This window comes from Bos indicus, chromosome 21 (genome assembly GCF_029378745.1).
Source record: "Bos indicus isolate NIAB-ARS_2022 breed Sahiwal x Tharparkar chromosome 21, NIAB-ARS_B.indTharparkar_mat_pri_1.0, whole genome shotgun sequence".
In the NCBI taxonomy this organism is placed as follows: Eukaryota; Metazoa; Chordata; class Mammalia; order Artiodactyla; family Bovidae; genus Bos; species Bos indicus.
Window position 1 is genome coordinate 45,569,354 of NC_091780.1, and position 22,705 is coordinate 45,592,058.

At 39.7% G+C, this 22,705-nt stretch overlaps 1 protein-coding gene across 3 annotated transcripts in view; it reads left to right on the forward strand.

Moving 5' to 3' along the window:
• The first annotated feature begins 75 nt into the window (after positions 1-75).
• PRORP (protein only RNase P catalytic subunit) overlaps positions 76-22,705 on the forward strand; it is a 131,914-nt gene continuing 109,284 nt past the window's right edge. For 2 of the 3 annotated variants that reach the window (XM_070775452.1, XM_070775453.1), the window contains exons 1-4: positions 100-214; positions 531-1,796; positions 4,151-4,198; positions 4,680-4,812. In XM_070775452.1, coding sequence (XP_070631553.1) covers positions 808-1,796; positions 4,151-4,198; positions 4,680-4,812 — 1,170 coding nt within the window. In that variant the 5' untranslated portion in view covers positions 100-214; positions 531-807. Of the gene's footprint in view, positions 215-530; positions 1,797-4,150; positions 4,199-4,679; positions 4,813-22,705 lie in introns of all 3 variants that reach the window. The other variant, XM_019983541.2, reaches the window with a different exon arrangement.

Below are 22,705 nucleotides of genomic sequence, written 5' to 3' on the forward strand. Positions count from 1 at the left end.
GCTTTAAATGCTCCCTGAATGTAATAGGTGGGCTCAGCAGCCGCCTGTACCCCCTCCTGCCACTAAAATGTTCACAAGTCGCCTTTTTCTCGCCTCCAGGCGGGACGGAACGCCTGCGACCAGCTTAGCCACGCCTCCGCGGCAGGGGCCGTCGCGGTGCATTGTGGACGCCGTAGTTTCGCCGCTAATGGTTGCACACAGCGTGAGTGATGAGGTGGGTGATTGAATCTAGTGAACTTCGTTTGTGACCGACCCGTACACAGAGGGGGTGCCCTCGTGGACTTCTCTTCCTTGTGTCTCTGGCTCGGCTCTCTTACCGCCCCCTCTCATCCCCCCATTTGAAGAGTTTGGCGGCCAGGGCCCTTAGACTTAGACTTTAGCTTCTTCCTTGGCTACGGGTGGGCCTGAGGTAGGAGGCTTCCGACTCCTCGCCCCTTATGCAGCCTATCTCCCATGGGTTCCTGCCCCTTTTCAAGAAGAGGGGTGTTCTGCGTGAGTCAGCTGGCGGGTCTTTGTGCTTTTTCTCTCAGGTTCGCTGACTGGAATATAAGAGGCAGCAGAAGATTCCTGCTCTGTCTCCTAGTCCTGGAACTTGCGAGAGAGGTTGGATATCCCCATACTTTTGTTTAATGGAAAGAACTCAACCAAGCTTCGTTGCTGCTAGCTCCCAAAGCATTTGATTTGTGAGAAGCTGAAAATCACCTTGTAGAAAGCTGCCCTTCGATTCTCCGCCCCCAGCCACCAGCCTGCAGAAGTTGGGATTTTTTGAACATTTTTCTCACAATCTAGTGCTGATTTAACTGCATAATGACTTTCTATTTCACTGGTATTCGAAGCTTTCCTAAGCTTTGGAAGAGCAACTCATACTTTGGGCTAAGTTCAAGTCACTCTTACCTCTCTCTCTTTCTCAAAGACTGTTATGGCATCAGGAATCAAGAGAAGTGCTTTTCTGTTAAAACGATGTCTGCACAAAATACCAAAGCAATGAACCTGCTGATTGCCAAGGCCAGATGTGTCAGGAAACTAGATGAGAGTAGTAATAAGCAGGTTTCTGCTGATTCTTCTCATATGTTTGCAGCTGGAGCGGCTAAGAAGAGATCACAGATGAATCCTTCTAGTAAAGATCCTGTCTTGCCACCTGTGGAGAACATTATTCAGCTCCCCACAAAACCTTTGAACTCAGAGGAGTGGGATAAACTTAAGGAAGAGTTCAAAGAAAAGGCTAACTTTGAAAATTGGATTATTTTGCAGATGGTTAAATGCCATAGCTCTGTAGATGTGGCCAAATCTGTGCTGGCCTGGGTAGCTGCAAAAAACAGTGGTATTGTAGGTTATGATTTACTGGTCAAGTATTTGTATCTCTGTGTTTTTCATAAGCAGACATCAGAAATTATTGATGTCTATGAAATCATGAAAGCCAGATACAAGCGTTTAGAATCTGGAGCCTACACTCTTCTCATGCGGGGATTAATCTATACAGACAGATGGAGAGAGGCCTTGCTGCTATTAGAGGACCTCAAAAAAGTCATGATTCCTTCAAAAAAGAACTATGATGACTGTATCCAGGGAGCCCTGTTTCATCAAGATGTAAATGTAGCTTGGAATTTGTATCAGGAGTTGTTAAGTCATGATATTGTTCCTATGTTGGAAACTTTAAAAGCCTTCTTTGATTTTGGAAAAGACATGAAAGATGATCAGTATTCAAACAAACTGCACAACATTCTTTTGTATCTAAGAAATAATCAACTTTATCCTGGGGAGTCATTTGCACATAGTATAAAAACATGGTTTGAGAGGTAATTCTGATTTCTGTTTATATGTGTATTTTTATTTTAATACTGATACCTAAAAGTAGCCTCTTCCTTTTTTTTAAAATTAGTTGCTGAGGATTGTTCTATTCAGATTATATATTTTTTTCTCTTAGTAAGGTTGTTTCCCGTTTAAGACAGTTTTCTTTCTCTTTGAAAAACCTGTTGTGATAATCTCTGCTCATCACAGAAAAGGGAGATTATAGAACACTTGTTGTTTTTAATGTATTTTTTCCTTTTAGAAGGTTCATTTGTTTTCTGAGGTGTCTAGTATATGAGTATTTACGTACTTGTGGCTGGAGTTCATAGCAAGAAAACTGGAGCTGTCTTTGGGTCGTATTACTATTTTCAGAAGTTCTTCTGAAACCTAATTGTGATTGGTATAATGTATATAATGCACATATATATTCTGTTTACTGTCTGCATTTCACCAACTTGAGTAGTTAGAGCAGAGAGAGGGATCCTGCTTAAACCTCATATGCATTAAAAAAGAAAATCTTCATCTTTCCTGGTTTTGCTGCTGCTGCTAAGTCGCTTCAGTCGTGTCCGACTCTGTGCGACCCCATAGACGGCAGCCCACCAGGCTCCCCCGTCCCTGGGATTCCCCAGGCAAGAACACTGGAGTGAGCTGCCATTTCCTTCTCCAATGCATGAAAATGAAAAGTGAAAGTGAAGTCGCTCAGTTGTGTCTGACTCCTAGCGACCCCATGGACTGAAGCCCACCAGGCCCCTCCGTCCATGGGATTTTCCAGGCAAGAGTACTGGAGTGGGTTGCCATTGCCTTCTCCGGTCCTGGTTTTGATCATACCATATGTGACTGCTCTCTCCAAAACTCTCTCCTTTGCTTTCCTTCATGTTATCAGCTTGATGGTCTTTTGGTCTTTATTTCTTTACTGCTAATTTGCCTCAGGGTTTTTCCTCCAGGTTCTTTCCTTTCATCTCTGTTTTTCTCTTGCTTTTCTACCATATGTTATTTTTACAGAGCTTTGCAGTAGCAATCATGCTTAATTATCTTTCTTACCACATTTATTGAATATCTGCAGAGGAACTAGATAATGACAGTCTTTGAAGGCCAAGGATTTTGAATTTTATTCTGTTATCAAGAATGCTGGTCTAGGAGTAGTTTTTAAAAGACGGTGCCAAAGCAGTGAGAAAAGAAGATTGGAGAGGGATTAAGATTTGAAACAGGGAGATCTGTTTGGAGGCAATTGTAGATTTGAGTAAGGGATGATGAGATCTTGAATTAAGAACTGAGAAAGAAGAGAAGGCCGTAGAATTGATAGGAATCCATGAGGCTTCCCTGTTGGCTCAGTGGTAAAGAATCCACCTGCCAGTGCTGGAAACACGGATTGGATCCCTGATCCAGGAGATCCCACAGGCCGCAGAGCAACTAAGCCCTTGCACCACGACTAACTAGAGCCTATGCTTTAGAGCCTATGAGCCGCAACTACTGATGCTGCACACTCTAGAGCCCATTCCACAAAGAGAAGCCACCACAGCGAGAAGTCCTTGCCCACTGCAACTAGCGAGTTTCCCGTGCTCGCTGCAACTGGAGAAAAGGCCATGCAGCATCAAAGACCCAGCACAGCCCACCCCCCTGCCAAAAAAAAATGATGGTAGTGTAGGCTGCCGTCTATGGGGTCACACAGAGTCGGACACGACTGAAGCGACTTGGCAGCAACAGCAGTGTATGAAAGAGGAAAGAAGAAAGGATAAGTTGATTGAGCAAATAAATGAATAAGTAGTTTTGAATGCCTCCAGTTTTAGACTAAGCACTGTGGGTGTTCTGTGATGTAAGATCTATTATAATGGCATTCATGAGCTAATTGGGAATGCAATAGTAGTCAGTTATCTAAGAGTGGTATATAAAATTTGATAGTGTAAGAGAAAAAATGATTCTGGGTCACAAACAATCTCTGGCAGCTTTATGGAGAAGGTTAGAGTTGAGTTTTTTCTTTTAATTTGGCTGTGCTGGGTCTTAGTTGCAGCATGTGGGAACTTGTTCCCTGACCAGGGATAGAACCTGGGCCTCCTGCATTGGGAGTCCAGTCATAGCCACTTGACCACCAAGGAAGTCCCTAGAGTTGAGTTTTGTGTAGAAGTTATAGCTCCTTTCTGGGTAGGTCCTGTGAAGGTAAATTTAGACTTAAAGATGAGGGTCAGATGATGAGAGAAGCAGCAAAGAGGAGATCCAGAGTAGTGTCCCATCGCTAAGCATCCACTCTTCTAATTGAACTGTTCTAAGAAAATATCCCAAACTTTTCAGAGTTCTTTCCTACAATTAATATCTTTCAGTAGGGATTTGACCCTCTGGTGATTTGGTTTTGCAATTTTTTTTGTAGTATTCCTGGAGAACAATGGAAAGGACAATTTACCACAATCCAGCAAAGGTAAAGACGAATGTTTTATTTTTAATCTGTTCAATTCAGGTTTAGTAGGTTGTGTTGCTACTGGTTAAAAAGAATTTAAGAACATCTTAGAAATAGGATAGATTATGTTACTTAGGATTGCCAAAAAGGTCATATTTCTCATTTGGAGAATTTGCAGTATCCAAAATAGTTTTCTTGGTAGGTGCTGTGAGCCTGGTGTGATTTCTCTGACATGTTTTCCCTAAAATTTGGGCCCAGTTGTGTTTTAAGAATGACTTTAAAAACTTTATCTGGAGGTCAGCAGTCTACTCTTTTGGCTTTTTCTGGGACACTAATTTGTTATATTGTCTGGGTTACAAAAAATGAGATGTGTATGATAATCGCAAAGGTTATGATGTTCTTTTTCTAAATTACCTTCAAATTTTCTCGTGTCCTAGAATTATTCATTTTAGAAAAAGTTATTTCCCGGGACATTCTTTAACACATTCATTTGTAATTACAGTGGTCAGTGTTTGGGCTGTGGAAAAACTGTAGAGTCTATTCACCTGAGTTCAGAAGAGTATGAATTTCTCAAGGCAAAAATCATGAGGGATGTTATAGATGGAGGTGACCAATACAAAAAGACGACACCTCAGGTGAGTCTGGGACAGGTCTTAACTTCATTCTTGGATTGCTTGTCTGGAGGAGAGGTTGACAATTTTTTTCTCTAAAAGACTAGATAGTAAATGTTTTAGACTTTGTGGGTCATAATGTCTCTGATGCAACTTTGCTACTCTGCTGTTGTAGTGAAAACAGCCACAGACAGTACATAAATGAATACAGTAAAACTGTATCATGAAGATAAGTCATGGGCTGGGTTTTTCGGCTGGCCATAGTTGCCAACCCTTAGGAGAGATTGCTTTAGACTTTCATAGAATAATTGGGTTAGACTATCATCCATCTGTTGAGTTCAGTTCTATTTCATCTGGGCACAAGTGCTCAATAGATGGTTATTCTTTGTGTAAGTGCTTCCAAAAGATGTTTTTAATAAAATTCCATGAAAACAGGTTTCTCATAAGTTTTCTAGTCAAGAGAGTCTAAGATAACTTGACTCTTCTTCTTCATATTGAATTTGTTTATTCTTGAAGTCATTCTTAATAGATGTATTTTTCTAATCTTCAGTATTTTATGCTGGTTTACTAAGATTAAGTTGAAGTAAAATGCTTTTACCTTGGGGGGAGGCTGGCCTGTCATCTTACTGAATGCTCTTTCTCCAAATACCAAATAAAAAGAAGTGTAAAGTGTTCTGCCTTCTCACTTTGACTTAAAATTGTTAGAAAATGCTAATATGAAGACCTTTGATCCTGAGAATGAAGTCAAAATTGGGTCCTTGAAAACATTATGTTCATTTTATGGAATACCTTTTAGCTGACTTTATTGATAAAATTATAGTTAACATTTATTAAATGATGCTTAGAGCTTTATATTCATTATATCGTATTTCATCTTTACACTACCCTATAAGATGTTGGTTTATTTCTGTATTACAGATAGAGTGATTGAGACTTTGCGAGGTTAAATCTGCCCTAGGATGCTCCACTAATAAAATTAGGTCATAGTGACCCCCACATTTTTGCCTTTACATTCTGCTGCCTCTCATTGAATGAAAATTTAGTTTGTAGTTCTCTATGTACTTGACAGCTGACTGGCTGTAGCAGCTCTTAATGCCTTGGGAATTTCTGCAGCTAAACTGATTTAAACAAATTTCTTTCTCTCATCCAACATCTATTGAACACTTATGTGTATCTTCTGAAGTAAATGTTAAGATAGATATAGGATTGTGTAAATCATGCTGTTTGCTCCTAAAGACTTAACCATTTCTGTTGTGGGTTAGTTGAATATTCTTCCCATCCTCCAACTTTTTATTTAAGAAAAATTTCAACCTAAAACAAAGGTAAAAAAAAAAACAAAAAAACCACAATGGACACATACTCTTCATCTAGAATAACCAGTTATTATTCCACATATGTTTTCTCTCTGTGTGTTTTTATAAACCATTTAAAAGTAAGTTGTAGACATATTACCTTAAATATATCAGTATGTATCTTTTTTTGTTTGTTTGGTTTTAGCTGCACCTCTGTTCCCCAACCAGGGACTGAACTCGAGCCATGGCTGTGAAAGCAGAGTCCTAACACTGGACCACCAGGGAACTCCTTGTATCTTCTAAGAATAAGAACATTCTGTATAACTAAATGCTGTTATCAGATTAAGAGCCTTAACATTAATTCAGTGTCATTTTAGTAAGGACCACATATTCAAATTTTTCCAGTTCCCCCAAAATGTATTTTAAAACATTTTTCTCTTACCCAGGATTCAATCAAGATTCACTCACTGCTTTTGACTGTTCATGTCTCTAAATCCAGAGCTGGCCTCTCTGCCTTTTTTTGTTTTTATGACATTGATTTTTTATAAAGTCTAGATGGTTTGTCTTGTTCAGGGCTTCTCATACTTTGTACCTCAGAGTCACTTGAGGATCTGTTGAAAATGCAAATTATGATTCACTTGTCCCAAGAGGAATCTGAGATTCTGTCTTCTGAACAAGCGCCCAGGTGATGGAATTCTGGTCTTTGGACCACTTTTGAGTAACAGGACTGTGGATTAATTGTCTGATTGCTTTCTCTCCATTAATTCAGTTTATAAGCTTTCGGAGTGTATTACATAGACGATGCTATGTGCTTCTTAGTGCATTACAGCAGCCACATAATATCAGGTTGCTCTCTCTTGCTGATGCTGTTTGAGCACTTGATTAAGGAGGCGACTGCCAGATATCTCCATTGTAAAGGCTCATTTTTTCCCCTTTATAATTTCCCTTTGTAATTTTTGTGGTTAAAAGTTAAGTAATCTGTGGAATAATAGTTCGAAACTATGTAGATATTCTGTAACCCGTTAACACCTCACCTGGTGTTTTTTGCAACATGAAAATGAACTCTGCCTTTGGAAGGATGCAAAGTGATGATTTTCTGGTTATTTCATAAAAAAAAAAAATGAATGGGGTTAGATTCCATTACCATCATCATTCTTTTTGTTGCTCAAATTTTCCCAAATGTGGCCTGTGGGAACCTCTTGCAATCCAGCTTCTCTGTCTCTTTGACACCCTTTCATGCACTCCCCCCCAATATACACATCAGTTTGGGGGCACTTCTATGCTTTCTGGCACAAGATGTCCTAGGCTTTTGCCTTGAATAGCTTCTGCCTCAGTCATGGAATCACTAGTTGAATACTTTTGTTTAACACTCTCCATGGCTAAACTCTTAGTTTCAGCATGTGGGATATAGTTCCCTGATCAGGGATCAAATCTGGGCCCCCTGCATTGGGACCTTGGATTTAGCTGGACCAGAAGGGAAGTCCCCCATCATAATTCGTTTTTAACGATATCACTATAAGTCTAGATTAATAGAAGGAAGATTTGTTAGTTTTTTTTCCTTACAGAGACTGAGACTCTGGAGCAAACCTTCTCCTTGGAGAGTGTTGTACTACAGAAGCTTCAGGCTCCAGACTGGTGAGATTAGTAAAGAATAATCATACATTTGGTTACCAGTAATTCACAAAGTAACTGAATATATTCACAGAAGGATTGGGACATTTTATGACAAGGGAAATTTTCTCCCTTTCTCTTTCCAGATATTCTCCCCTTTCCCTCCTGTAGCTCTCCAAATCTGTATCCCATATTTAATTTTTTGTCATCCACCTTTCATCTTAACATAAGAACATTGCCACCATTTATGGAATGATTACCTTATGTCAAGCACTTTTAGACCTGTTAAACTCATAGCACGTAACAGTCTTGAAAGGATATCACCCATTTGAAGATGGGGAAGCTCAGGATCAGAACCATATCCATGGTTAACAGGCAGTGAAGGAAAACATACGGCTGGATTAGTTCAGAATTTAGCTTTTGTACAATAGTATTGGTGAAGCAGAAGGGACAGACATGGATCCAGATCATTTCTGGTAGATTGAAGTAGTACCAACTCTTTCTGAGACAAAGTAAGTAAGTAAGTATTAGTTGCTCAGTCATGCCCAACTCTTTGCTGCTGTTGTTATTCAGTCGACAAGTTGTGTCTGACTGTTTGTGACCCCATGGACTGCAGCATGCTAGGCTTCCCTGTCCCTCACCATCTCCCAGAGTCTGCCCAAGTTCATGTCCATTGAATTGGTGATGCCATCCAACCATCTTATCCTTTGTTGTCCTCTTCTGCCTTCAGTCTTTCCCGGCATCAGGGTCTCTTCCAGTGAATTTGCTCTTTGCATCAGGTAGCCAAAACATTGGAGCCTCAGCTTCAGTTTCAGTCCTTCCAGTGAGTATTCAGGATTTAGGAGACAAGAGAGACAAGTGGACTGGAGACTCACTGAGGTTGGAGAGCAAGTATAAAGGGAGTGAGAGTGATCAGTGTCCACTAAGTATTTGATCTGAGAGATAGAGGGCTCTAGATGACAAAAGCCACAGTATGAGAGTTAAGCAGATGAAGAAACTGAGAGGCCTAACGTGCTAGGTGGTCATCCACAAAGCTAATTACAGTGTCCATGGGATAAGTTTAAAAAATAATAATTGCAACCACATTATAGAATGCTTATCAGGTGCCTGGCACTGCACTTTGTCCCTTAGGCTGGCAATGAAGACTGTGAGTTGGAGGCCAAATTCTTGATAAATGTACAGGTCACGGGAACAACACAGATCACAGCTAAGAGGAGTCAGCAAACCATGGCCCACAGACAAAGACTAGCCTACTGCTTGTTTTTGTAAATTACGTATTATTGGAGCATAGCCACACTCATTCACTTAGGTTCAGGTGTATATCAGTATATTGCTCTTTGCTTTATTGTGTTTTGTCTTTTTACAGATTGGAAGTTTGTGGTAGCAGTGCACTGAGCAAGTCTACTGGTGCCATTTTTCCAACAACATGTGCTTACTTTATGTCTTTGTGACACATTTTGGTAAGCCATGCAATATTTCAGACTTGTTCATTTTTATTGTGTTTGTTAGGGTGATCTGTTGATGTTACTATTGCAAAAAGATGACTCACTGAAGGCTCAAATGATGGTTAGCATTTTTTAGCAATGAAGTATTTTTAAATTGAGGTATATACATCATTTTTTAAAGATATGCTATTGCACACTGAATAAACTAAAGTATAATGTAAATGTAACTTTTTAATACATACTGGGAAACCAGAAAATTTGTATGACTCACATCATTGTGATATTGCTTTATTGTGGGGATCTAGGACCAAATCAGACAGGTATGCTGGTCTCTTCTGTGGCTTCCTGTGCCCTGCAGAGTTGGGAAGGTACAAAAGAGACCAGCTCACAGAACCTAAACTATTTACCATCTGGCCTTTTACAGAAAACAATTTACTGACCCCTGGTCTAGATGAACCTCATGAACCTCAGTTGAGGTGGAAAAGTAGCAACTTTGAAGGTTTGCAGGGACTAGAAGAGGGCCTCTCTTTCCCTCTCAATTCTATAGCGTGCCTTTTTTTTTAATGTGGGAACTTGGTTCACTGACCAGGGACTCAAACCCCTGCCCCCTTGGGAGTGCAGAGTCTTAACCACTGGACCACCAGGGAAGTCTCTTATAGCATGCTTTGAGAGAATGATTAGATATCACTTAAGAATAAGTAAGGAGTCATTGATGACCATAAGAAGAGGGATATCAGTAGTACACTGGGGGCCAAAGCCATCCAGGTTATTGTAACTCAGTGAACACACATTGAGGGTAAACTCTTCTTTTGAGAAGCTTGGATGAAAAGAAGACAGATGGGATAGTGGTGGCTCGAGTTTGATAGAGGTCAAGGAAGGGTTTAGGGAGGTGAGAGAGATGTGCATACTCATAGAATGAAGTAAGAGTTCTTAGTAAAGATAAGTGTTGAATAAGCAGGGCAAGTAGGGAGAGAATGGATGAAAAGGTTCAGAAGTAGGAAGGGTTGACAAAAAGAGCACAGATAGGTTAGAAATGGAAGAAACTTCTTTGAGACTAGAAAAGAAAGTCAGGATGGGTGTAGATACAGATAAATATATAGATAGGAGGCGAGAAGACGGAAGGAAATGACATCTGCTGTGTTAAAGCGGGTGCATGGTGAGAGACGGGCATCCATGCAGGACTAAAGAGAATGAAGAGGCTCGGGGTGGTTCTTGAGAGGAGTGGTCCTTGAGAGATGCCAACTCCAGCAGAAGGATGTGGCAAGGGGTGGGTGCTGAGATTTGAATCAGTGAATTTGTAGACATTACTGTGCATAAGTACGTGGTTTAGTACTTTGCCAACAGAGCTTGACTCATCTAGAGTGGTAGTAGTAAAGACAAAATGCACCGTTGGTTCAGATTTTGGGTTTTGTTGGTTAGTTGTGGCAACGTAACAGGGAGCAAGGGACGGTAGTCCTGATAGAATAGTGAACACCATCATCATGGGACCCAGACCAGATAGGAAAGGAAGGCAGGCCAGAGAACACTTGTCTGGGAGGGCTCCAGGGCCTCGCAGTCTCATGTGGAGCAAAAGAGGAGATACTGTGCCAGTAAGGGAATGAAAGCTAGAAGGCTGAAATCAGAGAGCAGGTGAATAAAAATATGAGGTTAAAATTTCAGAGGACAAGCCATCCTGAGCCCCGTCCCGATCCAGGGGGTGCTCTCCAAGAGTGTGGCCTGTGCCCCAGGATAAAGTTCAGCTGCAGAGTGTCATTGCCCAAAGGTTCTTCATCTTGTGTGTGTTTTTTTTTTTTTTTGCTTACTATTTGTGTTAATTTGCTAGAGCTGCCATAACAAAATACAATAGACGGAGTGGTTTAAACAACAGAAATTTATTTCTGCACAGTTGCAAGATCAAGGTATAGACAGGTTTGGTTTCTCCTGAAGTTTTTTTCCTTTCCTTGGCTTGCAGATGGTTCTTGGTTTGTTCTCATAAAGACCTCCTCTGTGCCAGGGCATCCCAGGTGTGTCTTTATGTGTCCGAATTTCTTTTTCACTTGAGAACATCAGTCAGGTTGGATTCGGGCTCATCCTTATGATCTCATTTCATCTTAATCTCCTTTAAAGTCCTTATTTTCAAATGCAGTCACCTTAAGAGGTGCTAAGGATTAGGACTTCAATTTGAGGATTCTGAGGAGGCCATAGTTCAGTCTATAAATACCATTCATTGCAAATATGTATTAAAACTGTATTGTGTTCAGCATTTTAAATTATTTTGTACTAGGAGTAAACAGTTGGAACGTCTTTCAATATTACTTTTAAAAGCTTGTTTATAATTTGGGAATGTGAGTATAAAGCATGGAGTAAGTACTAATCCATGTTGAGTTTGCTTGCTTTAAAAATTTATAGTTTCAGCTGATCTCCATCAGTATCCATAAAGAGCATTATCAAAATTGTTTCAGGTTAATGAAACTATCACAACATTGTCTGTTTATCAGCTATACCCCAAAACATAATAAAAAGTAAAAAAAAATGATTTCAGGTTTATATGTTTTTACCAAGAAGTACTCTTTTGTTCAAAAGAAAATAAATGAAATGGTACCCTTTAATGAAATGGTTCTCATCCATGGCTACTTGTTAGAATAGTTTAGGGGATGTTTAAAAATCACTGATGGAAACTTACCTGGCAATCTAGTGGTTCTGATTGCTTCTGAGCTTCTATTGCAGGGGGCATAGGTTCCATCCCTGATCAGGAAACTAAGACCCTGCATGCTGTGCACTGTGGCCAGAAAAACCCCAAAAAACAAACAAAACAAAATCCATGTTGAGTTATGCTTATTTTTTTTTTTTTTAATTACTGATGCTTGGGCCCTACCCCCTAGAAGTTTTGGTTTTAAGTGTACAGTTCACTGGTATTAAATACATTCATATTAGTGTGCAGCCATCACCATCATGTAGTCCCATAACTCTCTTCGTCTTATAAAACTGAAACTCTATAAAATAGGAACTCCTCATTTTCCACTCCTTCCAGCCTCTGCCAGCCACCATGTACTTCCTGTCTTTATGATTTTGACTACTCCAAATACCTCATATAAGTGGAATCATACAGTGTTTGTCTTTTGGTACTGTCTTATTTAGTATAAGGTCCTCAAGGGTCATCCATGTTGTAGCATATTATAGAATTCCCTTACTTTTCAAGTCTGAATAATATTCCATATAATGCTTATATCACATTTTGTATGTCTGTTCATCAATTAATGGACACTTGGGTTGCTTCTACATTTTAAGCTATTGTGAGTAATGTTATAAACATGCGTATACAGATACCTGTTTGAGACCTTGCTTGCAATTTTTTGGGTATATACTGGGAAGTGGAATTGCTGGATCATATGTTATGTCTATTTTTAATATTTTGAGGAATCTCCATACTATGTTCTGTACATAACACAGTAGCTGTATTATAGATATTTTACATTCACACCAATAGAGCACAAGGGTTCCAATTTCTCCACATCCTTGCCAACACTGGTGGTTTTTCTTTTCCTTTTGGTAGTAGCTATCCTAATGAGTGTGAGGTGGTATCTCATAGTTTTGATTTGCATTCTGTAATGATTAGTGATCATTTCATGTGCTTATTGGCAATTCATCCATCTTCTTTGGAGAAATGTCTGTTCAAGTCTTTTGCCCATTTTTGAATGGGAGTTGGAGTTGTTTTGTTGAGTAGGTTTTTCTGTATATTTTGACATATATTGATCCCTATATACTATCTGCAGATATTTTCTCCGATTCTGTGGGTTGCCTTTTTTTATTCTGATAGTGTTTTCTGATGAACAAAATTTTTTAAATTATCATGAAGTCCCGTTTGTTATTTTTTCATTTCCTGTGCCTTTGGCATCATATCTAAGAAAGTCATTGCCAAATCTAGTGTTGTAAAGCTTTTGTTCTGTTTTCATCCCTAAGAGTTTAATTACTTTAGATCTTATATTTAGGGTCCTAGATCCATCTCGAGTTAATTTTTGTATATAGTATTTGGAAAGGGTTGAACTTATTTTTTGTGTGTGTGAGTGGGTAGCCAGTTTTCTCAGCACTGTTCGTAGCTGTCCTTTCCCAATTGAATGGTCTTAACATTCTTGTTAAGTCATTCTTAACATATATAGGAGGATCTGAATTTATTTCTGTTCCATTGGCCTGTATGTCTATTTTTATGCCAAAATTACAGTATTTTTAATTACTGTGGCTTTGTAGTAAGTTTTGAAATCATTAAGTATGGATCCTCTGGTTTTGTTTTTCAAGATTGTTTCAGCTCTTCAGGATCCCTTGAGAGTCCATATGAACATTAGTTAGTTATTTTAAAACAAATGCGTTTTATTTTTTGGCTGTTCTGAGTCTTCTTTTGCAGTTGGCAAACTTTCTAATTGCAGTGCTTGTCTTCCCTAGCTGTGGCGCATGGGCTTAGTTGTCCCACGGCGTGTGGGATCTCAGTTCCATCCCTTTCCATGGAAACTTGCTTTCCCTGAATTGCATGGCATATTCTTAATCATTAACCAGATTAAGGGTCAACCTGGGGGACCACCAGGAAAGTCCCCCATAGGAATTTTAGGATGGGTTTTTCTTTTTCTGCAAAAAAAAAGTCATTGGGATATTGATAGGGATTGTATTGAATCTGTAGATTGCTTTCGTAGTGTTGACTTTTAACAATATTAAGTCTTCTGATCCATGAGCATGGAATTTGTTTCCATTTATTTATGCCTTTACTCTTTCAGCAGTGTTTTGTAGTTTTCATTGTACAAGTTTTTCACCACCTTGGTTATGTTTATTCCCAGGAATTTTATTCTTTTTTATGCTGTTATAAATAGAATTGTTTCTGTAGTTTTCTTTTCAGATTGTTCACTATTTATAGAAATGCAACTGATTCTTGTGTGTTGACTTTATAGCGTCTTACTTTGCTGAATTGATTTATTACTTCTGTGTGTGTGTGTGTGTAATCTTTATGGTTTTCTGTATAAAAGATCATATCATCTGCAAACAAAGATAATTTTACATCTTCTTTTCCAATTTGGGTACCTTTTATTTCTTTTTCTTGCTTAATTGCTCCAGTTTGAACTTGCAATAAGTAGAAGTGGTACAAGGGGCAGGGACATCCTTCCCTTGGTCCTGATCTGTTCCTGAGGAAAAGCTTTCAGTCTTTTACCACTGAGTATGATGTTGACTCAGAGAAGGCAATGGCACCCCACTCCAGTACTCTTGCCTGGAAAATCCCATGGACGGAGGAGCCTGGTGGGCTGCCGTCCATGGGGTCGCTAAGAGTCGGACACGACTGAGCGACTTCACTTTCACTTTTCCCTTTCATGCATTGGAGAAGGAAATGGCAACCCACTCCAGTGTTCTTGCCTGGAGAATCCCAGGGACGGGGGAGCCTGGTGGGCTGCCGTCTATGGGGTCGCACAGAGTTGGACACGACTGAAGCGACTTAGCAATAGCAGCACCATGATGTTGACTGTTGGTTTTTATATATGGCTTTTATGTTGGGTTAGTTTCCTTCTATTGCTAGTTTGTCTAGTTTTTTTACAGAGTGTTAAATTTTGTTAAATGCTTTTTTCTTCGTTATTTGAGATGATCATGTGTTATTCTGTCATTTTGTTTATGTGGTGTATTGTATTGATCAGTGTTCATATATTGAAACAGCCTTGCATTCCAGGAATACATCCCACTTAGTCATGGTGTATAACTCCTTTTAACATGCTGCTGAATTCTGCTTGTTAGTATTTTGTTGAAGATTTTTGCATCAGTGTTCATAGTTTTCCTTTTGTAGCATAAAGACACTGTAGTATCAGTGTAGTGCTGGCCTTGTAGAATGAGTTGAGAAGTATTCCTTCCTCTTTAATTTTTTGGAAAAGTTTAAGAAGATTGGTATTTGTTCTCCTTTAAATGTTTAGTGAAATTCACCAGTGAATCATCAGATCCAGGACATTTTTTTGAGAGATTTTTTAAATTAATAATTCACTCTACTTTCTCATTATAGTGTATATTCAAATTTTCTTTTTCTTGATGATTATGCCTGTTTGTTTGCACTTCTGTGACCAGAAGCAGCAGTCTGCAATCAGAGCACAAATATCAAATCCCCAATATTTGGAGGACAAGGTCCTTTTTGCTCACCCTGGCTCCCATAAGCTGTGTGCAGACTGCTTTAGGAACATGTATACATACCATGTGGGTTGGGGTGAGAGATGGGTAGCTATTGCTTTTCAGAGAGGTAAAACTGATGAAATTAACCACAATTCATCATTTAAGGCTTCCCCTGAAAGTTGCAAGCATTTAACAGGCTTCAGAGTTGCCAAGTGGTTACAGAATCAGACAGAGATTCTGTTAATGCACTGTTGTCTAGTCTTTCTAGGGAGACTGATTTCTGGTGCACTTTTCTCTGCCATCTTCTCTTCAAATTGATGAATTTTGACACATGGAGAAGCTGGCGCTATTGGTAAAGAACCTGTCTGCCTAATGCAGGAGATGGAAGAGACACAGGTTTGATCCCTGGGTTGGGAAGATCCCCTGGAGAAGGGCATGGCAACCCACACCAGTATTCTTGCCTGGAGAATTCCTATAGCCTGGTGGGCTATAGTCCATAGGATCGCAGAGTCGGACATGACTGAAGCAACTTCACACACACACACGTATACACCTGTGGAACTGTCAGCACTATCAAGATAATGAATATATCTGTCAATGCAAAAGTGTGCTGCCACTTTATAATGACCCCCTTCTGTACCCACCCACTGTTCACTCTTGCCACCTCAGATAAACACCATAGGAATCATATTATATAATCTTTTTTGTATGACTTCTCTAATTCATAATTGAGATTTCACTTATATTTTATGTCTCAATCATTGATTCATTTTAATTGCTGAACAGTATTCCACTGTGAAAAGGGCTTCCCTGGTGGCTCAGAGGTTAAAGCATCTGCCTGCAATGCGGGAGACCTGGGTCCGATCCCTGGGTCGGGAAGATCCCCTGGAGAAGGAAATGGCAGCCCACTCCAGTATTCTTGCCTGGAGAATCCCATGGATGGAGGAGTTCCACTACATGGAATTCCACTGTGTGGCTATACCACAGTTGTGTATAGTCATTGACCTGTTGATGGGTGTTTGGGTTATTTCCAGTTTGAGGCTTTTAAAAATAAAGCTAATAACATTTTGTACATGTCTGTGCACTTTCAGCTTTTGTATTTGTTTCCTAGGGGTGCTGTAACCATGTTCTTCAGCTTGAGTAGCTTAAAATGACTGGCATTCATTATCTCACAGTTCTGGAGGCCAGAAGTCTGAAATCAGGGTGTTGACAGGACCATTTTCCTTCTGAAGACTCTGGGGGAGCTTATCCCCTTTCCCTGGCTTCAGAAGCTCCCAGCTCTTGGCAATCCTTGCCGTCTGTTGGCTTTTAACTGAATCACTCTACTCTCTGCCTCCTCTTCTCTGGGTGTCATCTTTTCTTGTAAGAACATAGGACCTACTTTACAGTATGACCCCATCTTAACTAATTACATTTGTGAAGATCCCTGTTTGGATAAGGTCACATTCCAGGTAGACGTGAATTTTAGAGAGGACACTGTTTAACCTACTACAACTTTTCTTTCTGTTGGGTACATATGTAGGAGTGAAATGGCTGAATCTTATGGTAGGTATGTGTGTAGCTTTTTGAGAAACCGCCAGGCTGTTTTCCAAAGTGGTTGTCCCATTTTACATTTCTGTCAGCGGTGTGAGAGGGCTTATAGTTGCTCCACATCCTGGCCAACACTTAATATTAAGGTCAGTCTCTTCACTTTTAGCCATTCTTTGGATGTGAAGAGGCTTCCCTGGTGGCTCAGTGGTAAAGAATCTGCCTGCCAATGCAGGAGACACGAGTTTGATCCCTGGGTCAGGAGGATCCCCTGGGGACTACAGTCTGTGGGGTTGTTAAGAGTCAGAAACGGCTTAGCAACTAGACAACAATGGATATGAAGTGATATCTCTTGTGGTCTTAATGAACAGTTTCCTATTAACTAATAATGTAGAGCATCTTTTCATGTACTGAATTGCCATCCATTTATTTTCTTTGGTGAGGCAGTATTTAGATCTTTTGCATGTTTAAAAGATTGGGTTTTTTCTTATTATTGAGTTGGTGTTGGAGAAGAGTCTTAAGAGTCCTTTGAACTGCAAGGAGACCAAACCAATCAATCCTAAAAGGAATCAGTCCTGAATATTCATTGGAAGGACTGATGCTAAAGCTGAAGCTCCAATACTTTGTCCACCTGATGCGAAGGGCTGACTCATTAGAAAAGACCTTGATGCTGGGAAAGACTGATGGCAGGAGAAGAAGGGGACAGCAGAGGATGAGATGGTTGGATGGCATCACCGACTCAATGGACATGAGTTTGAGGAAGCTCCAGGAGTTGGTGATGGACAGGGAAGCCTGGCATGCTGCAGTCCATGGGGTCACAAAGAGTCGGATACAGCTGAGCAACTAAACTGAACTGAAAAGTGGACTCTAGGTATAAGTCCCAACCCACTCCAGTGTTCTTGCCTGGAGAATCTCAGGGACGGTGGAGCCTGGTGGGCTGCCGTCTATGGGGTCGTGCAGAGTTGGACACAACTGAAGCGACTGAGCAGTAGCAGATGTATCTTTTGCAAATATTTTCTCTCAGTCTGGCTTGCCTTTCATTTTCACAGAATATAGGTTCTGATTTAATTGCTCTGGTTTGGGGTCCAGGCATCAGGACTCTCAAAAACTCCCATGATTTTAAAGTGCAAGTGGGGTTCAGAACCACTGCTTCTAATCTGAGCTTTTGAAGAACTCTAATGTGTGTATGACACCTTCTTTTCTACAGGATAATTTTGGGATAAAACCATAGTTATAGGTAAATCGTCAGTTTTTATGTTTTAAAACTGTACTTCCACATCACAACCAGCAGATGGCAATAGTGTAACATGTATTAATAAAAAAAATTCTAGATTATGGCCAGGTCAGTCAGGTTAAAAGGATTTGATGAGCTTTTAATATTAAACTGAAAGATAGCTGTATAATTTTTCTTTGTCAAGTTAGTTATAGTAAAGAGAGGAACCGAATATGTAAATTTTAAGTGAATGAGGCAGAACTCTAAATAATATCCATGTACTACTGATTGAACTACGTGAAATTCATTGACATCAATAAAGATAAAAAATTTGGAGCTATGAGGAAAGTGTTAGTTTAATATTAGTAATATTTTTTCCCTCTCATTTTCCTTCATTCTTATAGTGATAATATTAAATTACACCTTTTTTTTCATATTCAGTGGTCCAGGTATGAATTTGTCTTTAATCTTCTTACTAGGGAAAATTTCAAACATATGCAAAAGTAGAAAGATTAGAATAACGAACTCCTACTCAATGATTATTAACTCATGGCCACTCTTATTTCATTTAAACTCCCACCATCCCTCCCTTGCCGCTCAGATCATTGTAAAGCAAATTTGAGCTTAATCACTTATCCTATAAATTATAAATTCAATTTTAAGCAACTTTCTTTGTATCTCTTATCTTAAGAAATATTCCTTCGTAAAGTGATATTTTTCTGACAGAGTAGGAAACCCTTTAGAACAGCAGTTCTCAAACTTTTTGGTCCCATGACCCTTTTATGTTCTTAAAAATGAAGGATTCCTGAGAGCTTTTGTTCATGTGGTATTGTATCTTTTGATAATTACTAGGCTAGAAATTTAAACCAGAACCTTTAAGAGTAATATTAACTTAAAATAACAAAATAAAAACTATCACATGAACATAAATAATATCTTTTCTCAATAATAGCTCTATCATCTAAAACAAGAACGCTATGGGAGAAGAGAGGCACCATCTTACATATTTGTAAATTTTTCTAATTACCTGGTTCACTAGAAGATAGCTGAATTTTCATATCTGCTTCTGTATTCAGTCTTGTGGTTTGTTATTTTGGTTGAAGCATATGAAGACAATGGAGGCTCATAGAGATAGTCTGAAAGGGTGAAAGTATTTTATTGGCATTTTCAGATAGTTTTTCTTCTTTGATATTATACCAGTCTCCCCTGTACACCTGTGAGGAAATGAGTTTGAAAAAGGCAGATAATATCTTAGTATTATTATTAAAACAGTTTTTAAAAAAAAATTATTTATTGAGCTGGGTCTTTGTCTTTGTCGTTGCTCAGTCTTTTCTCTGGCTGTGGCCAGCGGGGGCCACTCTCTGGTTGCAGTGCGTGGGCTTCTCATTGTGGCGGCGTCTTTTGTTGTGGAGCATGGGCTCTAGGGCGCATGGGCTCAGTAGTTGTGGCTCCCGGGCTCTAGAGCACAGGCTCAATTGTTGTGACGCTTGGGCTTAATTGCTCTGGGGGTTGTGGGATATTTCCCTATCAAGGATCGAACCTGTGTCTCCTGCATTGGCAGGTGGATACTTCACCACTGAGCCACCAGAGAAGCCTTAAAAATAATTTTTAAGCTTGAAAAAGTCTTAAAGATGTGCAGGGGTCCTCACACCACAGTTGAACCACTGCTCTAGAAATACTCTGCTTTAGATGTAGTTTGCTTTTTCTTTCTCTTTAAAAGTTTCAGTAATATTTATTTTCCTCAACTTTATTAGGCATTTAAAAAGGAAGTTAAAAACAAAACAAAGACAGCAGCCTTACTACCCAGTGTGTCTTGTATTTAGTTTCATCTCTTCTTTTAATTCTTATTCTTATTTCATCATCTTTCACTTTCTAAAATGGAAAATAAAAATAATTTGTTAATTATAAAAAATTTGCAGTTGAAATAGATAGCTCTAAAGAAAGAAAGAATAGCCCACCATGGTCCTCTCATTTTGAACTTTTAATGAAGCTATTTTTTTTTGTAACTTTTAATGAAACTTTAATCATGATAACAGTTCCCCATAATCCTGTGATTTAGAACTTGTTAAAACCTTAATGACTTAGGATTCTGTTTTCTAGAAAAGAAATTGGAGAAAGGCAAATTGCCTGTAGTCCACCTAATTGAATTTTTAGGGTTAAGTTTAAATCAAACCATTTGTTCTGCTTGATAATATCTCTTCAGTTAATTGACAAAAGGGAGGCCTTCTGGTGTTTCTCTAACTACAGATTTAAAACAGCACACGTGACCTAAATGAAATGTCTGTATAAAACTGATCTAATGTAGGTTTGTTTTTTTTTTTTAATTTGAGAGTTGCAGCTGCAAACCATGAAAGATGTGAACCAACTGAGCTCTTCATCACAGTGTTCAGAACCTTCCACTCTCATCTTCTGTGGGTTTGAAGATTTGATTATCTCTAAGATGCATAGGAGGTTTTCCCCCAGAATTTTTTTTTTTTTAAAGTCTAGTGGTAAATGGCAAACTTTGGGGATTTGGTAGTTTAAAAAAAACCTGAGAAATGTAATTGTTTCCCAGGTGTAGTTTTAAAATCATGTACTGTGACAAATGGTCCTCAAGTTACGAACATTTTACCCAATGTATACTTAATCACTAATGTTATTCCCCATTTCATTTTCTTCAGCTCCACAGTTAAAAACTGTGCATGTGATCTCTGGATCATCCAGGTGGTTTGGTGCAAGAGTTGTGGTTAAAAATGTGAAACTTCTAGAAAGATCAATGAGTTCAGAGGCCCAGGAAGGGTAAAAATGTAAAAAGAAAAGCAAGCTGACTCCTTTCAGTGGCCTTCTCAACATCAAACATCTCCATTTTTTCATCCTTCTTCATTTGCTCTGAGATAGCACTTACTGAAATTCTTCCAACTGGGATCCAGTCATTTTTATGAGAATTAGCTTGAAGCAGTGCATTTCCTCCTGATGGCTAGCTGAGTTCTGTTCTATAAGGGAAGGAGAATTATGTGCGACTGTAGTGGTAACTGCTGTTTTAGAGTTGGGTGGGTGATTTTTAGACATGGAGGACATTTGGGGGGCAACTTCTGAGTCGGATGCTAAAGTGGTAGGTCTCACGTAGGTGGCAGTGGTGAAGCAGAGGGACAGGGCACCTGTAGTTGAGGAGGTTTGGACAAGGTAGGAGTGTGCGAAGAGAAACTTGACTAATTTTTTTCTTAAGCCAAGGGCAAGAAGGTCTGGTTTTTCTTATATCCTGTGATCTTTCCTCCCTCAGATCTAGGCTAGTACTTTTATTTTTATAATATAGCCCCGTGACATAGTTTGGCTTGAAAACCAAGTCATTTTTTTTATAAATCTGTGTTTATGAGAAAAGTGAGTTCTAAGTGAGCATTTTGTAAATGAATTATAGAAGCAGTGTGTTGGAGTGAGGTGAGGTAGTACCAGGGTGGCCACAGTTTTAAGTTTTTGTTTTGCTTAGAAAATGTTGCCTCAGATTTCTGATTCAGTTTTTCTTTCAGTGTTGACTAAAGGTATCAATTTCCATTGCCTTTTCATTTGTTCTTCCAAGCGAATAGAATAGTGTGAATAAGACAGAAGAATAAAAACGGTAACACATGGGTACTGAAGTCTGAGAGCTTGCTTCTGAGGGAAGAGAAAACTACCAATGTGAAAGAGCAGCTGCTGAGATGTTGAGAATAACAGCAAAGGCCTCCTCCCTTCTCTCCAGCACCAGACTTCTGATCTTTATATGATGTCCGTCTTGCAGTCTTTCTTATCTCAGTAAATAGAACTTTGTTCTTTTAGTTATTCAGGTATCAAAAATGCAAGTCAACCTTAACTTCCCTCTTTGCATCATACCCCACCCACCTCCAGTCTACCAGAAAATATATCAATTTTCTCCAGGGCATATATGACACTTCTCATCACCTTTGGGCTTCCCTGGTAGCTCACCTGGTAAAAAACCCACCTGCAATGCAGGTGACCCTGGTTTGACTCCTGGGTCGGGAAGATCTGCTGGAGAAGGGATAGGCTGCTGCTGCTGCTAAGTTGCATCAGTCATGTCCAACTCTGTGCGACCCCACAGACGGCAGCCCACCAGGCCCCGCCGTCCCTGGGATTCTCCAGGCAAGAACACTGGAGTGGGTTTCCATTTCCTTCTCCAATGCATGAAAGTGAAAAGGGAAAGTGAAGTCACTCAGTCGTGTCCGACTCTTTGTGACCCCATGGACTGTAGCCCACCAGGCTCCTCCATCCATGGGATTTTCCAGGCAAGAGTACTGGAGTGGGTTGCCATTGCCTTCTCCAGGGATAGGCTACCCACTCAGTATTCTTGGGCTTCCCTGGTAGCCCAGCTGGTAAAGAATCTGCTTGGAATGTGGGAGACCTGAGTTCGATCCCTGAGTTGGAAAGATACCTTGGAGAAGGGAATGGCTACCCACTCCAGTATTCTGGCCTGGAGAATTCCATAGACTCTATAGCCCATGGGGTCACAAAGAGTCAGACACGACTGAGCAACTCACTTTCATCACCTTTACTGCTACCACTTTTTGATCTAAGGCACATCATTTCTAGACTAGACAACTACAATAGCCATCTATCTAATCGTTCTTGTTTCCCATCACTCTGCTATCAGCTGGAGTGATTTTTGTCAATCCATGTCAGATCATGTTACCCCTTTGCTTAAAACTCTCCAGTAGGCTGAAACACAGAATCTTTCCAGTGACTTCTAAAACCCCTGT